We start from the raw sequence: 18532 nt of genomic DNA, 5'->3' as shown, positions 1-18532 counted from the left end.
CAGCTACCTCTTGGAGGACAGCATTTTCATCATTCAAAATGAAACATAATTTACCCAGAGAGTTTCACATGTTAAAACCACCATTGGCTGAGGAGCCTACACTCACATTGTGTATATAGCTTGAGCAGAAGTCAATTCTCTCGGCACAAACATTTCTCATTGTTATCCCTATACTAATCCAAGAAATTCAACATTCCTCAGAAAGACAAATGCAATGCATGCAGAAGATACTTGACACACTCAAAGCGAATGATGTTTTTGATCAATGCTTCCAAGTCTGAAGTTATGTCTTCACCAGATGATCCTCTCCTTGATTATAAAGATGAGCAACTTTTAACCCTTCTTTGCATGGCATTAACTTAACATTGAGTGCAAACTATATCCAGACAACTGTCAGAAGAAACTTACTGTTTTCACTCTATGTGCTTTACATGTATCAACCGACAATCTTATATACTCCATCGCATCGAATGCATTAAAAATTGTCAGGTTTGAAGTATAGGCCACTATAGAATGGATTAAGGGCATTCCCATATCAAAAAGACAGCCCCTGAAGAGAAGCTTTCCCTGCATGAAAAGATGGTAACCACATCAATGAACATGTTTTAGCTATCAAAAGATCCTACAGAATATGCAGCTTGATTGAGCTAAGCAAGTACTGAAACACCTTGTTTCTTCTTATGAAGAAATAATTTCAAGACAGCAAAGAATTTGCACACAATACGAGCATGTATTTGCATGTGTGTGTGTGTGGAGTGGGAATCTCATAAGATCGAAGCACACGAAAACATTCCAGAGTGGTATAGAACTCATGCAACTATGAACCAGGCTAACATGGCGATAAAGCATCACCTCTCCCACAATTCATTTTGTTCAATCTATTTATTTAATAACTAGAAGGTTGATTACCTTGTATATCGATGATCACTATGTTTGATCATTACTCCACCGTCTTCGCAGCATTCTGCATAATGCTATCCAGCACTAGTAAAGTTTAGAACTCTTTCAAGTTTTCGCTCGTCAAAGACTTCAACTTCAACCAAGAAGATCGCGCTAACCGGACGATGATCTGAGAGACTCAAGTCGGACCTCCAATATGAAAGTTGTCTGATGCCCTTCCCCGACCAAAGAATACGATCGCACCTGAATGATCATGAAGGACACTGTCATAAGTAAAGCAGCTACATAATTGGTGTATCATAGCAAGATTTAAACATACTATCGAGCAAGGAAATAGCTGCACTGATTGCAGTTGAGCAAATGGATCTTTTTCCAACGATAGCTATATTAGTGACTCAGACTTACTCAGACCAAAGCTTTTAATTTTTAAGCAACATCAGAGAGAGAGAATGCATACCATGCTGGGGACCTCTTCTTCTCTCCTTCTCTAGCATTTTCTCCAACATACCTATTTGAGTTGATCTCATATTTGTAAGTAGGTGGAAAACTAATGCGCCCCTCCCTCCATCCATCAAATATGCGCCCTTTTCTTAGCTCATTGTTTAGCTGTCACATTTGCGCACAAGCAGTAATCTCTTGTTAGCCTGACAACAAAAGACCGGTCTCATGAAAGCATGCAGTAATGTTCACTCAAACAACTACTTTTCATCACTATAAGAAACATCAGAAGATAGCAAATTATATTGCATCACCTGATCAAAGTTCATGAGTTCATCCCATCTTTTCTTAGCAACAAGTTCCCTTACTTCAGCATCCGATATATTTAGACGATAATTCAGGTCTCCAAACCAGAAAATTCGGCTGTACCCATTGGAAAAGGCCCAGTCTCCGATCAGTTTTCAACAGAAAAGTTGTCAATACAAAACTAGATATGAGTGAAAGGAGAATCTACTTATTGGTCACTCCCTGCTTGAGCTTTTCAGATTCTTAAATCAGACAGGTTGATTTGCTTTGTATGAATTCTATTCTGCTTTAATTTATTGGCGACTTAATTATCCTCATATCTCTTGAAGATGCCATCCCATGTATTTAGAATCTCAATTTCCTCAAGTTGCTCAAATGTGGATGAAGAAGGTAACGCACGAATGATCATCATCATTGTGTGGGAGGAAAAGACATGGAACAACTATTAATTGGTCAAGAAACCCCTTAAACCAAATGGGATCGATGAAGCACGTAGCTTTATGAAATTGTTCTTGCGGAGGGAAGACATAAAGGATAAAATGCAGGGGCATAGACAAGCATGTAATACTATGATATCTACTAGCATTCAGCACATGCCCAGCCACAAAGGAGGGGTTCCTATAATAGTATGTATTTGTCCAAGTATAAAGGATCCCCAGAGTTCCTATAATAGTATATATTTGTCGAAGTGATCGAAGAGAGATGCCACTAGAATTTCACAAGATTAATCAACCAAAATCCTCAAGATAGAATTTAAGTAACCGGCACGAAGACCTAGACATGGAAACACCTCTCTGGTTTTCAGCCTTTGCAGTGTCAATTGAAAGTTGCTGAGGTTGTGGTTTCTCTTTTAGCTTTTCATTGGATCTTAAAGCAACCTGAAGCAAAGATGAGCAAACATGTATGTGTCATATCTAAACACCAATTGTGAGAGCTAGTTCGAGACTATCACTGCTCTTCAGATATTTCCCTGTAAACAGTTCAGTACATGCTTTCCTCAGTGTGCTACCCAAGTTCCTTGATTAACTTGTTTCATGTTTATGAAGTTAAAGGTTTTTTTTTTTTTTTTTGAATTTCATATGCATGTACTGGTGGAATCGGAATGCCTGTCGGACTTTTCTTAGATTCATACTTTTCCTCCAATCTGCTATACCTTCTGTTGCAACTTGATCACGATTTCCTGAATTTCATAACAGTGTGCATTGATATGCTTCAGATTTTCAAAACTAACGCTTACTGAATTATTATTTGGGTGTCAGATGTGCAGGGAAGACTTCTTTCTGAAACAAGCAAATAACTAAATAATCACCTTGAATCATAACGCTTCACTTAACACTCTATAAATGACAAAGTTATGAAACATCAAATTCAATCATTTAACACCGAAATTAGTTTGCTCAATAATTTAAATTGCAGACACTTCAATGTACAATGCTATATGGAATCTAAGCGAAAAGAAAATCATTCATACAGATCGTACGAGCTACTGTTACCGAAGAAATTGCAATGGCAAAAAGTACCGAAAAAAGAACGAAATAAAGAATATAACTACCGCAAAAGAACTTCCCCTGATACCAAGAGCATCACAGTTTTGTTCTCCAACCTAGGTATACCATTAAGATGGAAATTTCTAAGGCCATCGATAACCTTTAATAATAATAATTTTTAAGAAGTTTTCAGGAACTCTGAATTGGTAGATCAGTTTCACATAATAAACTAATAGATGGCATAATGTAAGATACAATGACCTTAACATAGAAGAGCACAACCAAGCAACAATAATATGGCAGCAACGATAACATAAATAAGATTCTTACTCATGTGTTGGAATCGTCTGCGGCTGATCAGCATCTAATATAGAAGAAAATCGAGTGCGTTGTAAGATATCATGCACATCAGAATTCCGTTTATGTTGATCACCCTCCTTATGGCCTGATGTCAGATGAGAACAGACGAAGCACAACTGAGTTTGGAAAAGAGACATGCTGACAGAAACAGACCCCTACATCATAAACCATGAAATCCATTCACTAACAGCGGAACCTGAAGCTTAATCTAATCAGGCAATATCTTCTACATGGTTTCATTTTTTGTTAAGGAGGAGAGCAATGACCTTGTTTCCCATGTAGCCCATAAGTCCAACACCAACTTGAGATACCTTCAAATTGTTTATGTGTCTCCTCAGCCTTCGACAAACCCAGACGGAGATATAAATACCAACCATCTGCTTGCTGACGACGCGCACAAATCTAGCACTACGTCTTAAACATTTTTCTTGATTCTTGACATCATGTTCGTCTGCTACATTTACTGAGGAAGAATCTTCCTCTTCTTCAGAAAGCCTGTCAGGAACATCATTTAATGAATTAAGAACATCAGATGTCTCTTGCTGCTCTGACCACAGCATTCCAAGGTTCCCTGAGCTATGGTAAACTCGTTTTAGCCCAGCATTCACTGCTTGCGATCCCTCCGGCCAATCAAATCCAATTCTTGGATAGCTGCTCAGGACTCTTCTCAATTTTGATCTAGAAGTCGGAGCTTGCGGTGGCGTATCAAATGAATATTCAGGCCAGTCTAGTTTACTGGCGCCATTGGCAGCATCAACCCTGTCCCACTGTAACTCCATCTCCATGTTGATTAGCTTCTTTGGGCTTTCTCCTTCGAATAAAGAACCATTATCAGCAAGCTGAGCAGTCCTGCTGCTCCCAACAGTAGGAGTCGAAGACCTCGACACCGGTGAGAGAGGAGCACTGTAACTCTTACATAATGTCCTGGGTTGTGAAGATTTGTTTAGTGTTCTTCTAATAATGGCCTCCCATTTTGGAATTGGCCTGCTATCCTCGGCTCCTAATACATTCCCAGCGTTTAAAGGGACCACCTCTTGAAAACTGCAGAATGAGATGACATGTAAGATGATCAATAGGAACTGGAACTCATAGTGAATATGAGCAGGGAGGTTTCAATAATCCTTTTCTTTCATATTAAGTTTGGGGAACAGCCAACAGAACTGGAAGATTCAGTATTGACCATTGTATTCAGCTTGTGTAATGACAGCCCAGCAGTGGAATTTAAAAGGTGGTAACTTGCTACTTTCAAAGAATTAGATTCATTCAATAGCATTAAGATGTATGTACTCACCCAAGAATATACATGTCTGCCGGTTCCTTGGTACATAGCCATTCATCAAGCTCATGATCCTCAATTGGGACCCTTCCAGCAACATTCCATGTTCCAATCATCACCCTAGTGATCATCAAGTGAATTATAAAAGCTTATTTAAATCCATTGTCGTACCTCAAACGCTATAGTTTTTTCATAATACTTCAGAAGCAGAAAATGATGAAATCAATGTATGGTTAGAGCCGAACCTCACATCTTTTTTACGTATATAGTGAACACGTAAAGTTTCTGATTTCCTTCTCCAAAGTCTTGACGTGGTTCCTTTTGTTTGTGTTCCTAAAGAGTTATAAACTATGAAATGATGTAAAATAGACCAAAGCAAAGTAAGTAAGATGCAAAACCAAGATCTGCTATAGAATGGAATAAAGCCCCATGGACATTGTAAATGTCACAACCTATGACCTCACCTAAAAAGGCTAACCGAAATATATTATTTGGTTTCTTGATCTGGTATAAGTACCCAAGATCTTCTCGGCAAATAACCGATGTAGGACTACACACACGGCCGCACGGGTCCTCACAGTAAAACATTCGGAAAAAAAAGAAAATCTCAAACAAAAGAAAATTGGAACTGCTTCTAAATCATGGAGCTTGCTAGACTGAACTTCAGGATGCTAGAATTGCCTATTATGAAAGAGAGTGTTGCCAGCCCAGGGCACCAGGGATCTGTGACAACAGATTAGATAAATAACTCCACATCTTTGTATATTAACACATAAAGTCAACATCACTCGAGGTCAACATATAAAACGCATGTAAAGACTCTTGCTACTACTCAACGGAACTCAAGAGGAGGGCTTTCAGTTCATCTCCTCACTCATAATTCTCTATAGCATCATCATGAGCACAAGAAAAACTGAAAAATATGCAATACTTGTATTTGCGAACTCCTCTGACAGAGTTAGGCTGGATGCTTCTAAGGGTATTCGACTCCAAATAATTCTTCATCAAAAACAATGAAGGATTTCTCAAAATGATAATCAGCACTGTTGATCTATGATATATAAAATACTTGAGAATATATATGTATATATTTGCCGGTGAAGTCTCTTAGCTACAATCGAGGAAAAAAAAAATGAACTATAGAAATATAGTTAGCGGGCACAAACAAAGTATAAACTACATAATTGGCAATTCCAAACTGTTGATTTGATCTAATAAATATTTTAAAATATATACAGATCAAATTTCAGCTAATCTGGATGTTTCTAAACTATAGATCAAACTGCAACATGATATCATACCATTGAAATGGTCAATTTTGCTTTCATTGGATCCATAGATAAAAGACAACAAAAGTGTGTGATTTTTGTTTTCTAGCAAAGTATAATGTTGCAGATGATGATTTAATGTTCTCCATCAGGGAAAACAAAAGCATTTAATGTTGCTGAAGTCCGAAAATATGAGACTAACTTGACACTAGAAGTTGTCCATAGTACATCCCCATCCTTTTCTAAAAACGAAAGAAAGAATAGAAGGAAAAAAGATGTCCATAATGCAACAACCCCATGCCGCAGGAAACACATAAGCTTTAGCCAAGCACATAAAACAGAGTACTAACCAAATTGAAGACAAGCAAAGCGTAATTCCAGATCAACTTGTAATGAAGAAAGAGTAAGATGTCACGAGTGGATATCTTTATAGTTAATTTCTGGCAGTACCTGATGCTTGAGTTGGGTATCCATGTTTACTCCCCACGATTTCAAAGAACGAGTCCAAGCTAGCGTTTCTTGCATCTGTGAACGATCGAAAAAAACAGAAGTAGTCAGTATCCTCTTGATCGACGAACGCAAGAACCAGTTATGTTTCATGAGTATAAATTGCCAGAGTGACAAAGAACAAACTACAAACCATCATCCTCGCTCTCAGTGTCAACCTCATCCTCACTGAACTCATACACCTTCGGCTTAATGTTGAACCACTTCCTCATCACCATCGATGGCCAAAAGGACTGCTCCAAAATTACGACAGACATACTAAGTTTGCATCTATGTATGCTCGTATCAGTGCTTAGTTTTGTTCGGATGGGGTACTACCACCTTCTACGTGGGAAAACAGCAGTACTTAACTGGCTCTCAAATGACACAAAACGCCTAGTAGAGTAACACTAAAAGTGCTGCAATTACCTCAGAGCGCTTTCCTTTCCTGGTTTTCATGGTCTACTGTGCTAAAACTTCGACATGGATCATGAAAGCCCAAAATATTTCTCCAAATTTATGGTCGCAATCCCAAATCAAAATACCACAGTCGAGAGAAGTACCTACTCCATGCTGAGAGTCTTTGACAATAACAGAAGAGAGGATGATTTGTTTCAATCAACGCTGAGGACAGACGCGACGTAGGACCGATAAGGTTGAAAGAAAAGGGGGAGAAAAAAGCAAGTGGCCAAGATGAAGAGAAGACAGCCCAAAAGATCCAAGTTGCCGGCAACAAGGATGTCGTTCCCCCCTGTCCTTGCATTGAAGAACCAGAGCCACAAGATGGATTCGGCATTGATAGAGTTGAAGTTCAACCATGATGCCTCTGCTTTCTGTTTCCATGCAGAGCGTCCCTATCGGCAAGGATGAGATAAATTTTCCACCACCTCCCACTTGGTTCAGGCCATGCAGCCATGTTGCCCGTCGTCTAACGGAGCCTGCCCGCGACTAATATAAGAAGACTTCAAAGGTACCCAGGGTCATAAATTCTAACATTGGGCCACGGCCGACGTGACCGGGTGGGTGTGACTAATACCTGTACGATTGATTAGGAAAGATGGCCCAATTTGATACGGAACATTTTGGTCATTAAAAAAATAATTTAATTATACAATATATAGTTGAAATATTTTTTTTAAAAAAATTAAACATTTTGTTGGAACCAATGATGTAGCGCTATCCTTTAAGAAAGATTATGCCTCTAATGATTCGATCTAAATCCCATCATTTAGATTTTTTTAATTTTTTTTGAATAAATGTACCTTTTATTTCGAAATAAATTAAATAAAATGACGACAATAAAAGTTAAAGATCTATCTTATATTGAATTTTAGTTTTTACGAATTTATTTCTACTAATTATGTCTATTTTAGAATTGTGGATGAGTGGATGCCATTATTATTGTTGTAGTTCAAATTTGGCCTGAGGGTGACCATGCCGGTGAAGTCGAAGGAGCGGCTAGTAGTTGGAAGGAGAAAACGGGAACCATCTCCTGTGCGATGGCCGTGGACCTGCACAAAGCCTCACTGGTGTTTTCGGTGAGGACCCTCCGACGATTAAGTTAGAGTAGAATAAATTTAGTCCAGCCAAAAGTCCTTTAGAAGTTACCTGACCGAGCTATTTATAGTCCCAGGTGGCAGAGATACTGTCAGTCCTCATCATGAGGGGGCGTATCTCTGAGCCGGATGGCGCGCAGCTTAAGTTGATTGGTGGCGTGTAGTACTGCCCGTTCCTGAGAACGGTAGGATGTTGATAGTTATAACAGAGTATGGCCGGAGTAACCAAGGTGCCGTATGACTATTGAAGGCCGGTTATGGAGACGTGGTATGGTAGTGTTGCAATATACGGCCACGTAGGTGGGCGTAGGCGCGCACATGAGTGCGGTCGTTGGCGAGGCCGAGTTCGTTGGAAGGTCGCATCATGCGTTTTGACGAGATTGGCTTGACGGGTGCTGAAGTAGCTCGGCTTTCCAGATTTCGAGGTGTGCTTGGTGGAGCGCCCCGAGCTCGAAGGTCGGGGCGGGTCGATGAATACCGGAGGCATTCCGAACTTGGTTGGAGGAGTCACCGAATATCTGAAGTTAGTGGAGTTTTTGGCAAAGTCCCGAAGTCGAGCTGACTTTGGGCCGAAGTGAGGATTCAACCGATTGGCGTTGACGTTTATCGGGACGGCCTTTTAATTGCACAATCCATTTTGCTCCTTATCAAAGGCTACATACCTCAATTTTATTATTATGAATGGAAAAAAAATGTAATTTTTTTTTTTGAAAAAATACGAGTTGAGCAAATAAGATAATTCTTCCTTCTCTTCGACCTTATCAATAGCATGAGCGAAGAGAGGGATAGATCAGAGAATGGCGACAGGGATGGAATCCAAGATCATCATGCGTGGTGACAGCTGCGGATGGGACGTGGTTCCCTCCGCTTTTTCTTCTTTCCTCTGGGCAAAGCAGGCCGTGGGTGCGTGGGTCGGTCATAGCGAGGGAGATGGGAGGGAGAACAGAACCCACCAGATGAATAGAAGCAGAGGACAGGGAGAAGGGAACAAAGGAAGGAGTTGGTGGGTCCTGCCCGCCGAGAAAGAGGAGAGGGGCTATTGAGAATATGGTGGGGGATGAAAAGAGACGGAAAGGAAGTCCATGAGGAGAGTTTGAATGCAAAAGATGAGAATATTGTGAGGGGCTTGTGGGGTCCTAACTCCTAAAAACAGTGCAACCTTGACCTTCCACGGAATGCTAAAGTTTGCGGGTGATTTGATGTTACCTGGGATGATGTGATCCCAATTCTGCATGGCTTCCGAAGTCTTGAAGAGACAAGACAACACAGCACAAGCATTTGAAATGTAAGAGAGGTTAGTTGATGACAGCAGAATGGTAGGGAAAAGTAGGTAAGAAGAAAAGTTGGAACCAAATTTTTGATCCAAATGACCTTTTAAAGAGGGGCCACTTGGAGTTATAGTCTTCACCTTCATCGCTGGGAATCCAGTCCTAACACTAAAGGAGAGGCCAAGTGACATCAGGGGGAAAAGATTTCATAGGTTCCACCACCTCTTCAAGAGTAGTCAAATCTAAGGGCAATCTCTTATGGTGGCTGTCAATTTAGAGATTGAACTAGATGCTTAGATGCGAACCCGCTGAACGCTGATAGCCATATATACTTATGGCAAAGACCAACTTGAACATTGAAAAGAAAGCCTTGCGTAGTCCCATGGTTCAGACTCAACAATGCCTCTCTTAGACCACCACTGATCTTTAGGCCAGACAAGGGTTAGAATGCCCAGCGCACAAGTTGATAAATGATGTCAATTGATAGGTTTGGAATCTTTCATATATATACATAATATACATATAAAAATATAAACCCATAACACCTTCAGAAAACCATGAAAGAGATGAACCATGTTATCCAAGTCAAGAAAATGTTGCAACAACAGATAGTTTAATAACCATTATATATATGTATATATATATAACCTTCAGAAAACCATGAAAGAGATAAACCATGTTATCCAAGTCAAGACAGTGTTACATTTCTCTGAGAAACCAGGACCGAAGCTTGTCCCCAAGTGCAGGACATCCTGAATACTGATGCTTGTGTTGCTTATTGAGCTTAAATGCTTCAATGGCCGTACTCATGGATCATGTTTTCGTCTGGTGACAGTAACCTAGAGAAAAAGGAAGTTCTTTCATGGCACCTTTGTTTTCTGGTAGTCTTCCATAGGTAGTATGGGAACTGTGGGAGAAGCCGATATTAATGTCAGACACGAGTGAATAAGCAAAAAGGTAGTATGGGTACTCTTGGATCATGTTTTCTTCTGGTGACATTTGAATAAGCAAAAAGAAAAGAGGTTCCAACTTCTGTAAGGACAATGGCATTTTTGCTGACGACATGAGCTGATCGTTTAGAATTAGACAGCAGATAGCAGTCCCTCTACCGCATCAAGCTGGAAAATACCATTCCCAACAACCTCAAGTTGTACATGCAGTGGCTGACAAACTTAGTTTTACATGAAAACCCACCCAATAAACAGTGAACTTTCAAAGTATGGTACAGCGGCCGCTTTCTTCTGCTGAAGTTACTGTTGCCTGTTGAAACCTGCTAGGATCTGATGGGTTGTAGGTGAACTCCGATGTATCAAGACCATACTGTCCAGGGCGAGGTGCCAAGAGTTAAGAGCGAAATGGTTCAGCAACTACATGTTAAATAATATTGATAATACATGATATGTGGTACCTTTTCCCTCATCCTTTGACTCCAGGCATCGTTCCGGCTTGGACGGTGGTCGAGACTAGGCACCCCCGATGGTGGGAGACCCTGCCTGTTGATCAGTGGTTGATGGATAGCAGATTTTGGAGCAATGTACTCGTCATCACTATCATAGTCTGCAGGTTGGTTTACTGCCCGTATCATGAGAGCTAGCAAGAATGCCAATGCCTGCAAATTAAAAAGTAATTTAACTGATGTACTTCACAAAATCACAAGTTTAAGGTGCAAATTAAAGTGATGCAGAAGTGGGAATTGGTGAAAGAACAAAAGGAATGGCAACGCCAGCAGATGCAAGAGAATATATTCGTGCAACACAGAGTTAAGCACTTTAAGGTGCATTAAGATATAGGAGGTAATCAAAGGATCAAAACCACATGGCTAATTGAGCAGTAATTGATGAGGGGGTAATTCTATATCTACCTCCAAGATAACAGCTCCTAGGGCAACCCATTTTGCAATCTTCCAGTTCTCCTTTAAGAAGTTATAAATCATGTCAAAGTCCCCAGTTTTGTCAGCTGGAATTGCCTGCACAAAAGATCATTGTCAAGAAAAGCATTGGAAAAGAGAACCAGGAAACAGCATAAGATCAGAGAAACTCACATCCTTCCAACTGTGATCAAAGAAGATGAAAGCCGCAGCTGCCAGCTCTACTAGGATCAACAATATTACCAAGAAAGAATACTAGTTCAATTAAGGAAACCATAACTTGAGAGAATAAAGGAACTAAAATAGAGCCAATGAGCTGTCTTGCATATCATGCATTTTAAATTAAAACCACAAGAAATCCGACTGCATACCACAGATCGATGAATCAATGAGGCTAGTTACTTGTTTACTAATAATAACCACATAATAACTAGCAAGCAGAGTCCCATTTATTTGCAATCCATGAGTCTCTTGGCTTTCTCCTTATGAACCTCTTTGTTCGCTCCTATGGACCTTCTCTTCAATCATCTAAAACTGCTGTAAATCCTTATGAAGTACTTAAAAATTCCAAGAGAATCTTCCACCTATTGAGTGTCAATAGTCTTCAACATAGCCATATTTCTTCACGAGTCTGTCCCCTCTAAAACTGGTGAAGCAATCTCTTTGTTGCATGCTGCCAAACTTTATGAAACAAGATAACCAAGCCCACCAAAAGAACGGTCTAGCATGCATGATTTCCTAAAAGCCTAAAATTCTAATTCTTGACAAGCTAGAACCTTCGGGTTTTTTTTTTACGGTTTTAACTTTATTGAAATTTATTGAGTAAAGATGGAGGGTTATTCTAGCTCCACAACAAACATTTGCATAAGAAAGGAAGGCCATCTATCCATTCCCACTAGACAAGTGGACGATGCAGAAGATCTGTGCCTCAAAAATATCAATGTTTTATGGATACTTCAGATTATTGAAAGACTGAGAAACACGATACCCACATTAATTAGCTAAAATTACTTGATAGCTTGAGGGGGCTAACTGGTTGAGTTGGTAAGTCACTGAGTGCTGAATATCTGTGACCTGGGTTTGATCCCGCCCCACCCAATTTCGGCCTGGCTTCCCCTGCCCTATTTTGCCAAGAGAGCGAGCGAGCGAGCGAGAGAGAGAGAGAGAGAGAGAGAGAGAGAGAGAGATGGTTAAAGTAATCCTCAGTGTTGCTTATATATTTCTTTATTGCTAAGATATCCTTTATCAAGAATCTTTTTTAATTTATGGTGGTGGAAAAAACCCCTTAGGTGTGTTCTGAGCATCCAAAAAAGTGTCTTCACTCCTATAAACAGTTACCATCTTAAGTAATAACATCTCGCTTTGTCAGTATAGCCCAAACACATATTGCATTATATCTGTGAATACAGTACAAGTATGGAAAGATTAAACCAAAATGTTCCTCACTGCTTCAAACAAGTGAACATGTATAAGAAACATATACAACCAACAGCTAAACGCAAGCAAAAATATCATATAGTATGCTCTCTAGTATTGCCAAATGCTGGCAAGAATATATACACATCACTCTTCAATTATACGCTAGAGGAACTTAGTCCTTGCTTGACTAAGTTTTTGTAGCCTTGCAGTGATAAATAGACTAGTTTTAAGAATCTAAGCATGTAGTTCAGCTCCAAGCAACAAAGCTACCTTCTTAAACATACATATGTATGTACATAAACTATATATATATATATATGTGTGTGTGTGTGTGTGTGTGTGTGTGTGTGTAGTTTATCTAGAATGCATACTGGTTCCTCCAAACAAGCATACCTCCTTTAATCAAATTAAATTTCATTTTTTTTCCAATTAGCAACCAAACATATATTGCATTTATTGCTGAAAATGCATAATTAGATCTGAAGGGTTCAACATTTATTTTTTCCAGCACTTTAAAAATTTCACATTAATATGTAAAATACAAGTAATGATTCATAGACTGACCCAGCTAGTTGTGACAGAGCTTGATGATTATGGTTAAGGCACATGAAAGAAACACATCTATTTGGAAAAAAATGGAAAATAGTGGCGAATCCCAATTCTCAGATTTCTATAATTAGGTTCAGGTCATCTTATTGTAGATATTCACATATTTTGAAGTGAATATTTGGACAAAACTGATTTTTCTCTGTCATATATATTCATTTAATCTTGACAAGCATTTAGTGTATTTTATTAAAAACATTGATTTATCAATGTTTCCAGGAAAGTATAAATCAGCCCCAGAAATACTTTTATCTGGCCTTTGCTTCAAGGCACTCAATCTTCATTCCAAATTGGATTAAATTTAACTTCATTTCAGTGAAACATGTGGGCAGGAAGCGTGCTGAAGACAAATCAAAATCACCAGGACTCCAAAAAATTTGAGGAAGGTATGGCATATAGTTGGGTGTACAGGCTGATTACTGATAATGTATGGAACACCAAATGCATGTTACAAACCATGCTTCAGCATCATGTGCATGTGAACTGCAGAGCATGTTACATACTGACACTTTAAACCTTGGTAACTATCTCTGTCCCAATGTTAAGCTGTTAGGGTAATTAGACTAGTATATATGAAACCAGAATACCTGAAACCAATGCCTCATGGAGGTAACTAGACCATCTCATAAGACTGCTGACCTATCATCATCATTATCATCCAAACCATTTCCAACCATGTACAGTGGCTATGGAACACAAGTAGTCAAGAATGCTCCATGGATGGGTTGAATTGATTTTTTCCAAGCCACTGCTAATACCAGGACAACCCTCTAAGAATTATTGCATTCATAGATGGCAAATTTTGGCGAGTGTTGAGCTTCCCTAAAGCCTCAAAGAAGTTTAAGGATTTCTCTCACAGTATAAACTCATTCAATCTATGACAACCCTCCAAACATTGTGTAGACATGAAATGAACCTATACAATGACGAAAGTTGACCAGTATGATATTAAGGAACTAAAGCAATCTTTTATAAGCCAAAGAATTCATATTTCCTATATAAAACTACATAAAAAACAGACAAATTGAATGGTCCTAACTTGTTGACATCAAAGATTGGTACAGATATCATGTTCTAGGCTTAAACAAACTGATAACTTTCATAACCAGCATCTGTCCTAGTCACTAAAACTGCATATTTTCTACCTAACACAACATTCAACACATAATAGCCTGCATATTCTGTGTATATTCAACCTCACAACCTAAAAGACAAAATTATAAAGATAACCCATTTGCATTCTTTTTTTTCTCCATCTGACTGATATCTTTATAAAACAAAAGCACATACCTTCTTAAAGTTGTCAGTAACATGAAATCTTATCCCAATAAGAAAGACGATTCTTGTTACGACCACTGATATTTGTGATTAAGAAAAAAAAAATGCCACAAATTGACAAACTAAAGCTCAATTCATTTATGCAATTACATAAATATTTTCAAGCTAAGAGCAATGTTGATAAAAAATTAACAAATTTTTTCATGCATCAAAGAGGGCTCTAGTTCAAGTTAACCGAGCACCAAGAGCTTGATAATATCAATTTGCAAGATACTCAATTTGTTAAGTCTACTTATTGCAACGTATGGTGGCAGGAAGCTTCAAACCACTAAACATTTTTTTCCAACATAAAAGAGAAAATTCATGAAGAACAGGGAAAAAAAGTTGCCTTTATTCCATAAATAAAATGTAAAAAAAAAACAGAGACTGACAATAATGAAAAGAAAATGATGGAAATAAACAAATAATATGTGTGGACGTGTTTTCTTTGAGAAAAAAAGGGTTAACGTCCGTATGTTTCAATTGTATAATAAATCAAAAGTCAGGATACCCAAGAGAGGCAACATCCATTCCTCGTTGTTGCACCAACACATCCACAGCAAGATATAATGAAGAGTATGACTCCAATACCAATGAATAAGTAAATAAACCTGCAGATTTGCACATAAGTTGGTTACGTATCTAATTAACTATACATGCAAACAAATACACTAATAAGTCAGAAAATGTGTGCACCGTTGGCAGCATATGTTCTCTCATGCATACTAACCTTGGGAGTTTCATTACACCCTTGATGCAAAATATCAAGATTCAGCTTTCCACCAACAAGTTATATGAGAAATCACATGAAGAATTTAAATCTTTACCCTACCGCCCCCCGGCCGTTTTTTTTTCCCCCCTTTTTCCTGTTCTGGTCATTTGTGAGTGTGCTACATTCCAAGACATTAGGCTAACTTTGTCAACAAGAACTAAGATATCACACCAGATAATACATAATTGGAGAACAGGATTTGACCAACTATAATGAAATTAGACTTTAAAAATTATGGTTGGCAACACATCAAAATTAAATTTTTCATCATATACAAACAATTTAATTAGAGAACAAGGTTTGACCAATTATAATGAAATTAGTCTTTAAAAATCATGGTTGGCAACACGTCAAAATGAAATCTTTCATCATATACAAACAAGTTTGCGCTAAAATTCTGTCTTTTATCAGACTTCAAAATTATGGTTGCCAACACATCAAAATTAAATCTTTCTTCATATACAAACATGCCCATATCACCAAAAATTCCAAAAGATAGGAAAAGAAAACGTACCAAGCCTTCGGCAGCTGATCGACAAAGCTCGTGGAGACGGGCACGACGAGAAGCATGGGCCTTCCGAGCGTCAACATCGCCGGATTATCGCTATCAGGGGATATCGGGTCCTCGCCACCCCCAGTAGAGACCTTGTTCCATTCCACCAGCAAGTAGACCCCGTAACCCACCATGGCCAATCCGGCGACCGTCAGCACGAAGTTGAGAAGCTTCAACAGGCACTCGAAGCACCCTCGGCACGCCATGGCTCCTCTCTCCAAAATCCTCTAATCGCCTTCTCCGATCAAAAATCTACAACGCTTTACACCGTCATCTCATCGACCCAATCCCCCATTGCCCAAAACCGACGTGCTACCGGCATCAAGAATGAGATTCGGATTAGAATTCCTCGAAAGCCGCAAAAATCCCGTGTTTTCTGAAACTTGAGAAGAGGGGAAAAAAGAAATTTTCGAGAGAGAAAAAGCTATAAAAACTGAGAAAAATCGCCGAAAAAATGTCATAAAAAATTCAAGATAGAGAGTGCTCACATCGAGGGCGAAACTTTGGAGGTCTGGAGACTTCCCTCGATCGGATATCACGGACGCGAGAAGGCTCTTTGACCGAAGGACACAACCCGAACCCCCCCCCCCCCCCTCTCTCTCTCTCTCTCTCTCTCTCTCGAATTCTTTTCTTTTTCTTTCTCTTTCTTATTGTCCCTGTTGGAAGTAACCGCATTAGGTTGACAGAAGAATAATTAATTTATCCTATCTAAAGCAGTAAAGTCCGCATTGAATATAATTATACGATATGTTCGGTTTACGTTAAAAAAATTAACGATATCAAATTAAAATAACCTAAATTTTTTTTAATAAACAAATGTGCAAAAAAATATTTATAAAATAACTGATAATAAAAAATAAAAATTTTATTTTTTAATTAAAGTAAATATGGTTTTTATTGTTAGAAGAATCGTTAGAAGTATTCAAGGAAAAATAGTATTTTATGAGATATAGAAATAAATATAAACCTGTAGAGAATATTTAGGTGAATTTGAATTTTTATTCAAAAAAAAGAGCCTATATTTTTTTAGCGAAGGTCTCGATGGTTATACGGTTCTCGCATAGAAATTTTTATACGGATGCTGTTCGTACTTCGTCGTGCTGAAGACGTAATCTTTTATTTTAATTTTTCTATATTATCTTTTTAAGTGTTTGGCGTATAGCGCCGAAGGCGGTAAAGTAACGGGGAACGATGGTGACCCACCACGTGGTTAAAGAAGAGCAGGGGAGATTGAAGATAGACGGTTGGGATTGAAGGAAATACGACAGGAGACACCGTGCGTCCGTGCCTGATGCGAGGTCCCCGTGAGTTGGTGGTGGTTCAGCTGTTCGCTCCAAACAGCAAACAGCCTTCTCAGATGACATACGGCTAACTTATAAGTTAGTGAGAAGTACATTGACACGTGGGAGAATTTGGATAAAATTTAAATGGGGTTTGGTCGTTAAGATCGATAAAATTTGAATAAAAGACAAGATTTAGGGACAAAAATCAAAATTTTCACTGGAAGTAATTGGACAGACTTGTTGAGAGAGAGAGAGAGAGAGAGAGAGAGAGAGAATAGGTCCATCCTTCAATTTAAAGAAAATTGTTGTCTAATTATAAAATTATATATTATTCATGCGCAATATAACACAAAACTTTAGTAAAATAATTTTTTTGTTTGTCTTTTCTACCAATGACAAAATTTGAGGACAAAGCCTCAAGTCACTTTTCAAGGACAATGTAATGTAATATTTTAATATATAACCTGTTTGTGTTTTAACACATGACCTTATTCCAGGGCTAAAAGTCATTCTTAAATCATTTTTTTAAAATAAATTATAGAAGTGTGGCAATCTCATTAGGACTTCTTGAATAAGCTCAATTGTACAAGTCTCAGCCTAACGACATGTGGCCTCCACATATCAAAAACAATGTGCTCGATAGGTGCTGTAAATTGAGTGCAAACCTTTGACCATCAAAAATCAAGTGTTTAACTCATCTGTATTGTAAATATGATCAATCTTCCAGATGGCTCCTTTTGCCTCTTTTTTACATAAAAAAAAAAAATTGTGACATTTGTTTGTCTGCTATACTCGTAAGTAGACGGCAACAATGGCAAAGAGAAGAAACGAGGATGAATAGAATGTGCATTCCATACTTGGACACAGAATTTTGCTAAGTACAATCTAGGCAGCACTGCATTTTGTAATTTATATGCTAAAACAATGAAAAATTCCAATTCATGCAGGAATCCTCATGGCCAATACAACCCAAAAATATGACCTCAAAGAGTTTCAAATCAAATCTCGTTACTTATGGAGAAATCATATCATGAATAGCATGCACCATAATGGCCATACATACTACCAATCACAGCTGCTCGTTAATATAGCAATGCACCGAGATAAGCAGTTGATGAATACGACTCACAGAATGAGTGTCTCTGATCGGTGGCGTGCACCACACCACGTGAGATGTATAACTTTTCTTACTATCAACTTTGGACTTGTTGTTTATAAACAGGACATAGGCTAGGGACCAAATAATCTGTATTAAAGAGTTCTGTCAGTCCAGAACAAAATATAACCGGCCAAAAGTGTTTCACCCTCGGCCCCGAAGGCCAAGAAAAAAGAACTCATTGAACCCCACAACTTCTTCACTGTAATGTCGG

General features: G+C 38.6%; 2 protein-coding genes across 8 annotated transcripts; both read right to left on the bottom strand.

Annotated features, from left to right (window-relative positions):
• Positions 1-231: 231 nt before the first annotated feature.
• IP5PII (myo-inositol polyphosphate 5-phosphatase 2) lies at positions 232-7461 on the bottom strand. Of its 5 annotated transcripts, none has more exons than XM_008790464.6 (11): positions 6951-7459; positions 6676-6775; positions 6486-6560; positions 5013-5115; positions 4783-4887; positions 3758-4532; positions 3462-3646; positions 1653-1761; positions 1358-1506; positions 910-1143; positions 232-567 (listed from the first exon to the last, which is right to left on the bottom strand). In XM_008790464.6, exons 1-10 carry the CDS (start codon positions 6978-6980, stop codon positions 975-977), a joined length of 1800 nt encoding a protein of 599 aa, XP_008788686.4. In that variant the 5' UTR covers positions 6981-7459; the 3' UTR covers positions 232-567; positions 910-974. The 5 variants fall into 5 exon arrangements, with proteins under 5 accessions (XP_008788686.4, XP_008788687.4, XP_089784123.1 ...); XM_008790465.6 differs by having other exon boundaries at positions 5013-5100; XM_089927997.1 differs by lacking the exons at positions 1358-1506; positions 1653-1761 and having other exon boundaries at positions 6951-7460.
• A 2436-nt stretch (positions 7462-9897) lies between these two features.
• On the bottom strand, positions 9898-16555 carry LOC103706391 (tobamovirus multiplication protein 2A-like). 3 transcript variants are annotated; one of them, XM_008790468.6, is made up of 7 exons: positions 16368-16555; positions 15841-16261; positions 15066-15165; positions 11387-11467; positions 11207-11311; positions 10754-10954; positions 9898-10665 (listed from the first exon to the last, which is right to left on the bottom strand). In XM_008790468.6, exons 2-7 carry the CDS (start codon positions 16083-16085, stop codon positions 10558-10560), a joined length of 840 nt encoding a protein of 279 aa, XP_008788690.3. In that variant the 5' UTR covers positions 16086-16261; positions 16368-16555; the 3' UTR covers positions 9898-10557. The 3 variants fall into 3 exon arrangements, with proteins under 3 accessions (XP_008788690.3, XP_008788692.3, XP_008788691.3); XM_008790470.6 differs by having other exon boundaries at positions 15841-16255; XM_008790469.6 differs by having other exon boundaries at positions 15841-16191; positions 16368-16550.
• Positions 16556-18532: the final 1977 nt, after the last annotated feature.

Source organism: Phoenix dactylifera, chromosome 16, assembly GCF_051530095.1.
Source record: "Phoenix dactylifera cultivar Ajwa chromosome 16, Ajwa_hap1_PhDact_Kaust_v1.1, whole genome shotgun sequence".
Lineage (NCBI taxonomy): Eukaryota > Viridiplantae > Streptophyta > Magnoliopsida > Arecales > Arecaceae > Phoenix > Phoenix dactylifera.
This window is presented reverse-complemented; position numbering and strand designations above follow the sequence as displayed.

What these genes read in the sequence shown, in the direction of transcription:
- IP5PII (XM_008790464.6), bottom strand. Translation starts at nt 6,980, where the DNA reads ATGAAAACCAGGAAAGGAAAGCGCTCTGAG. An exon ending in CACTGAGAGCGAGGATGATG is followed by an intron (nt 6,561 to 6,675) that starts GTTTGTAGTTTG and finishes GATCGTTCACAG; the next exon opens with ATGCAAGAAACGCTAGCTTG. An exon ending in ATACGTAAAAAAGATGTGAG is followed by an intron (nt 4,888 to 5,012) that starts GTTCGGCTCTAA and finishes GATGATCACTAG; the next exon opens with GGTGATGATTGGAACATGGA.
- LOC103706391 (XM_008790468.6), bottom strand. Translation starts at nt 16,085, where the DNA reads ATGGCGTGCCGAGGGTGCTTCGAGTGCCTGTTGAAGCTTCTCAACTTC. An exon ending in TTGATCACAGTTGGAAGGAT is followed by an intron (nt 11,312 to 11,386) that starts GTGAGTTTCTCT and finishes TCTTTTGTGCAG; the next exon opens with GCAATTCCAGCTGACAAAAC. An exon ending in GTCAAAGGATGAGGGAAAAG is followed by an intron (nt 10,666 to 10,753) that starts GTACCACATATC and finishes CGCCCTGGACAG; the next exon opens with TATGGTCTTGATACATCGGA.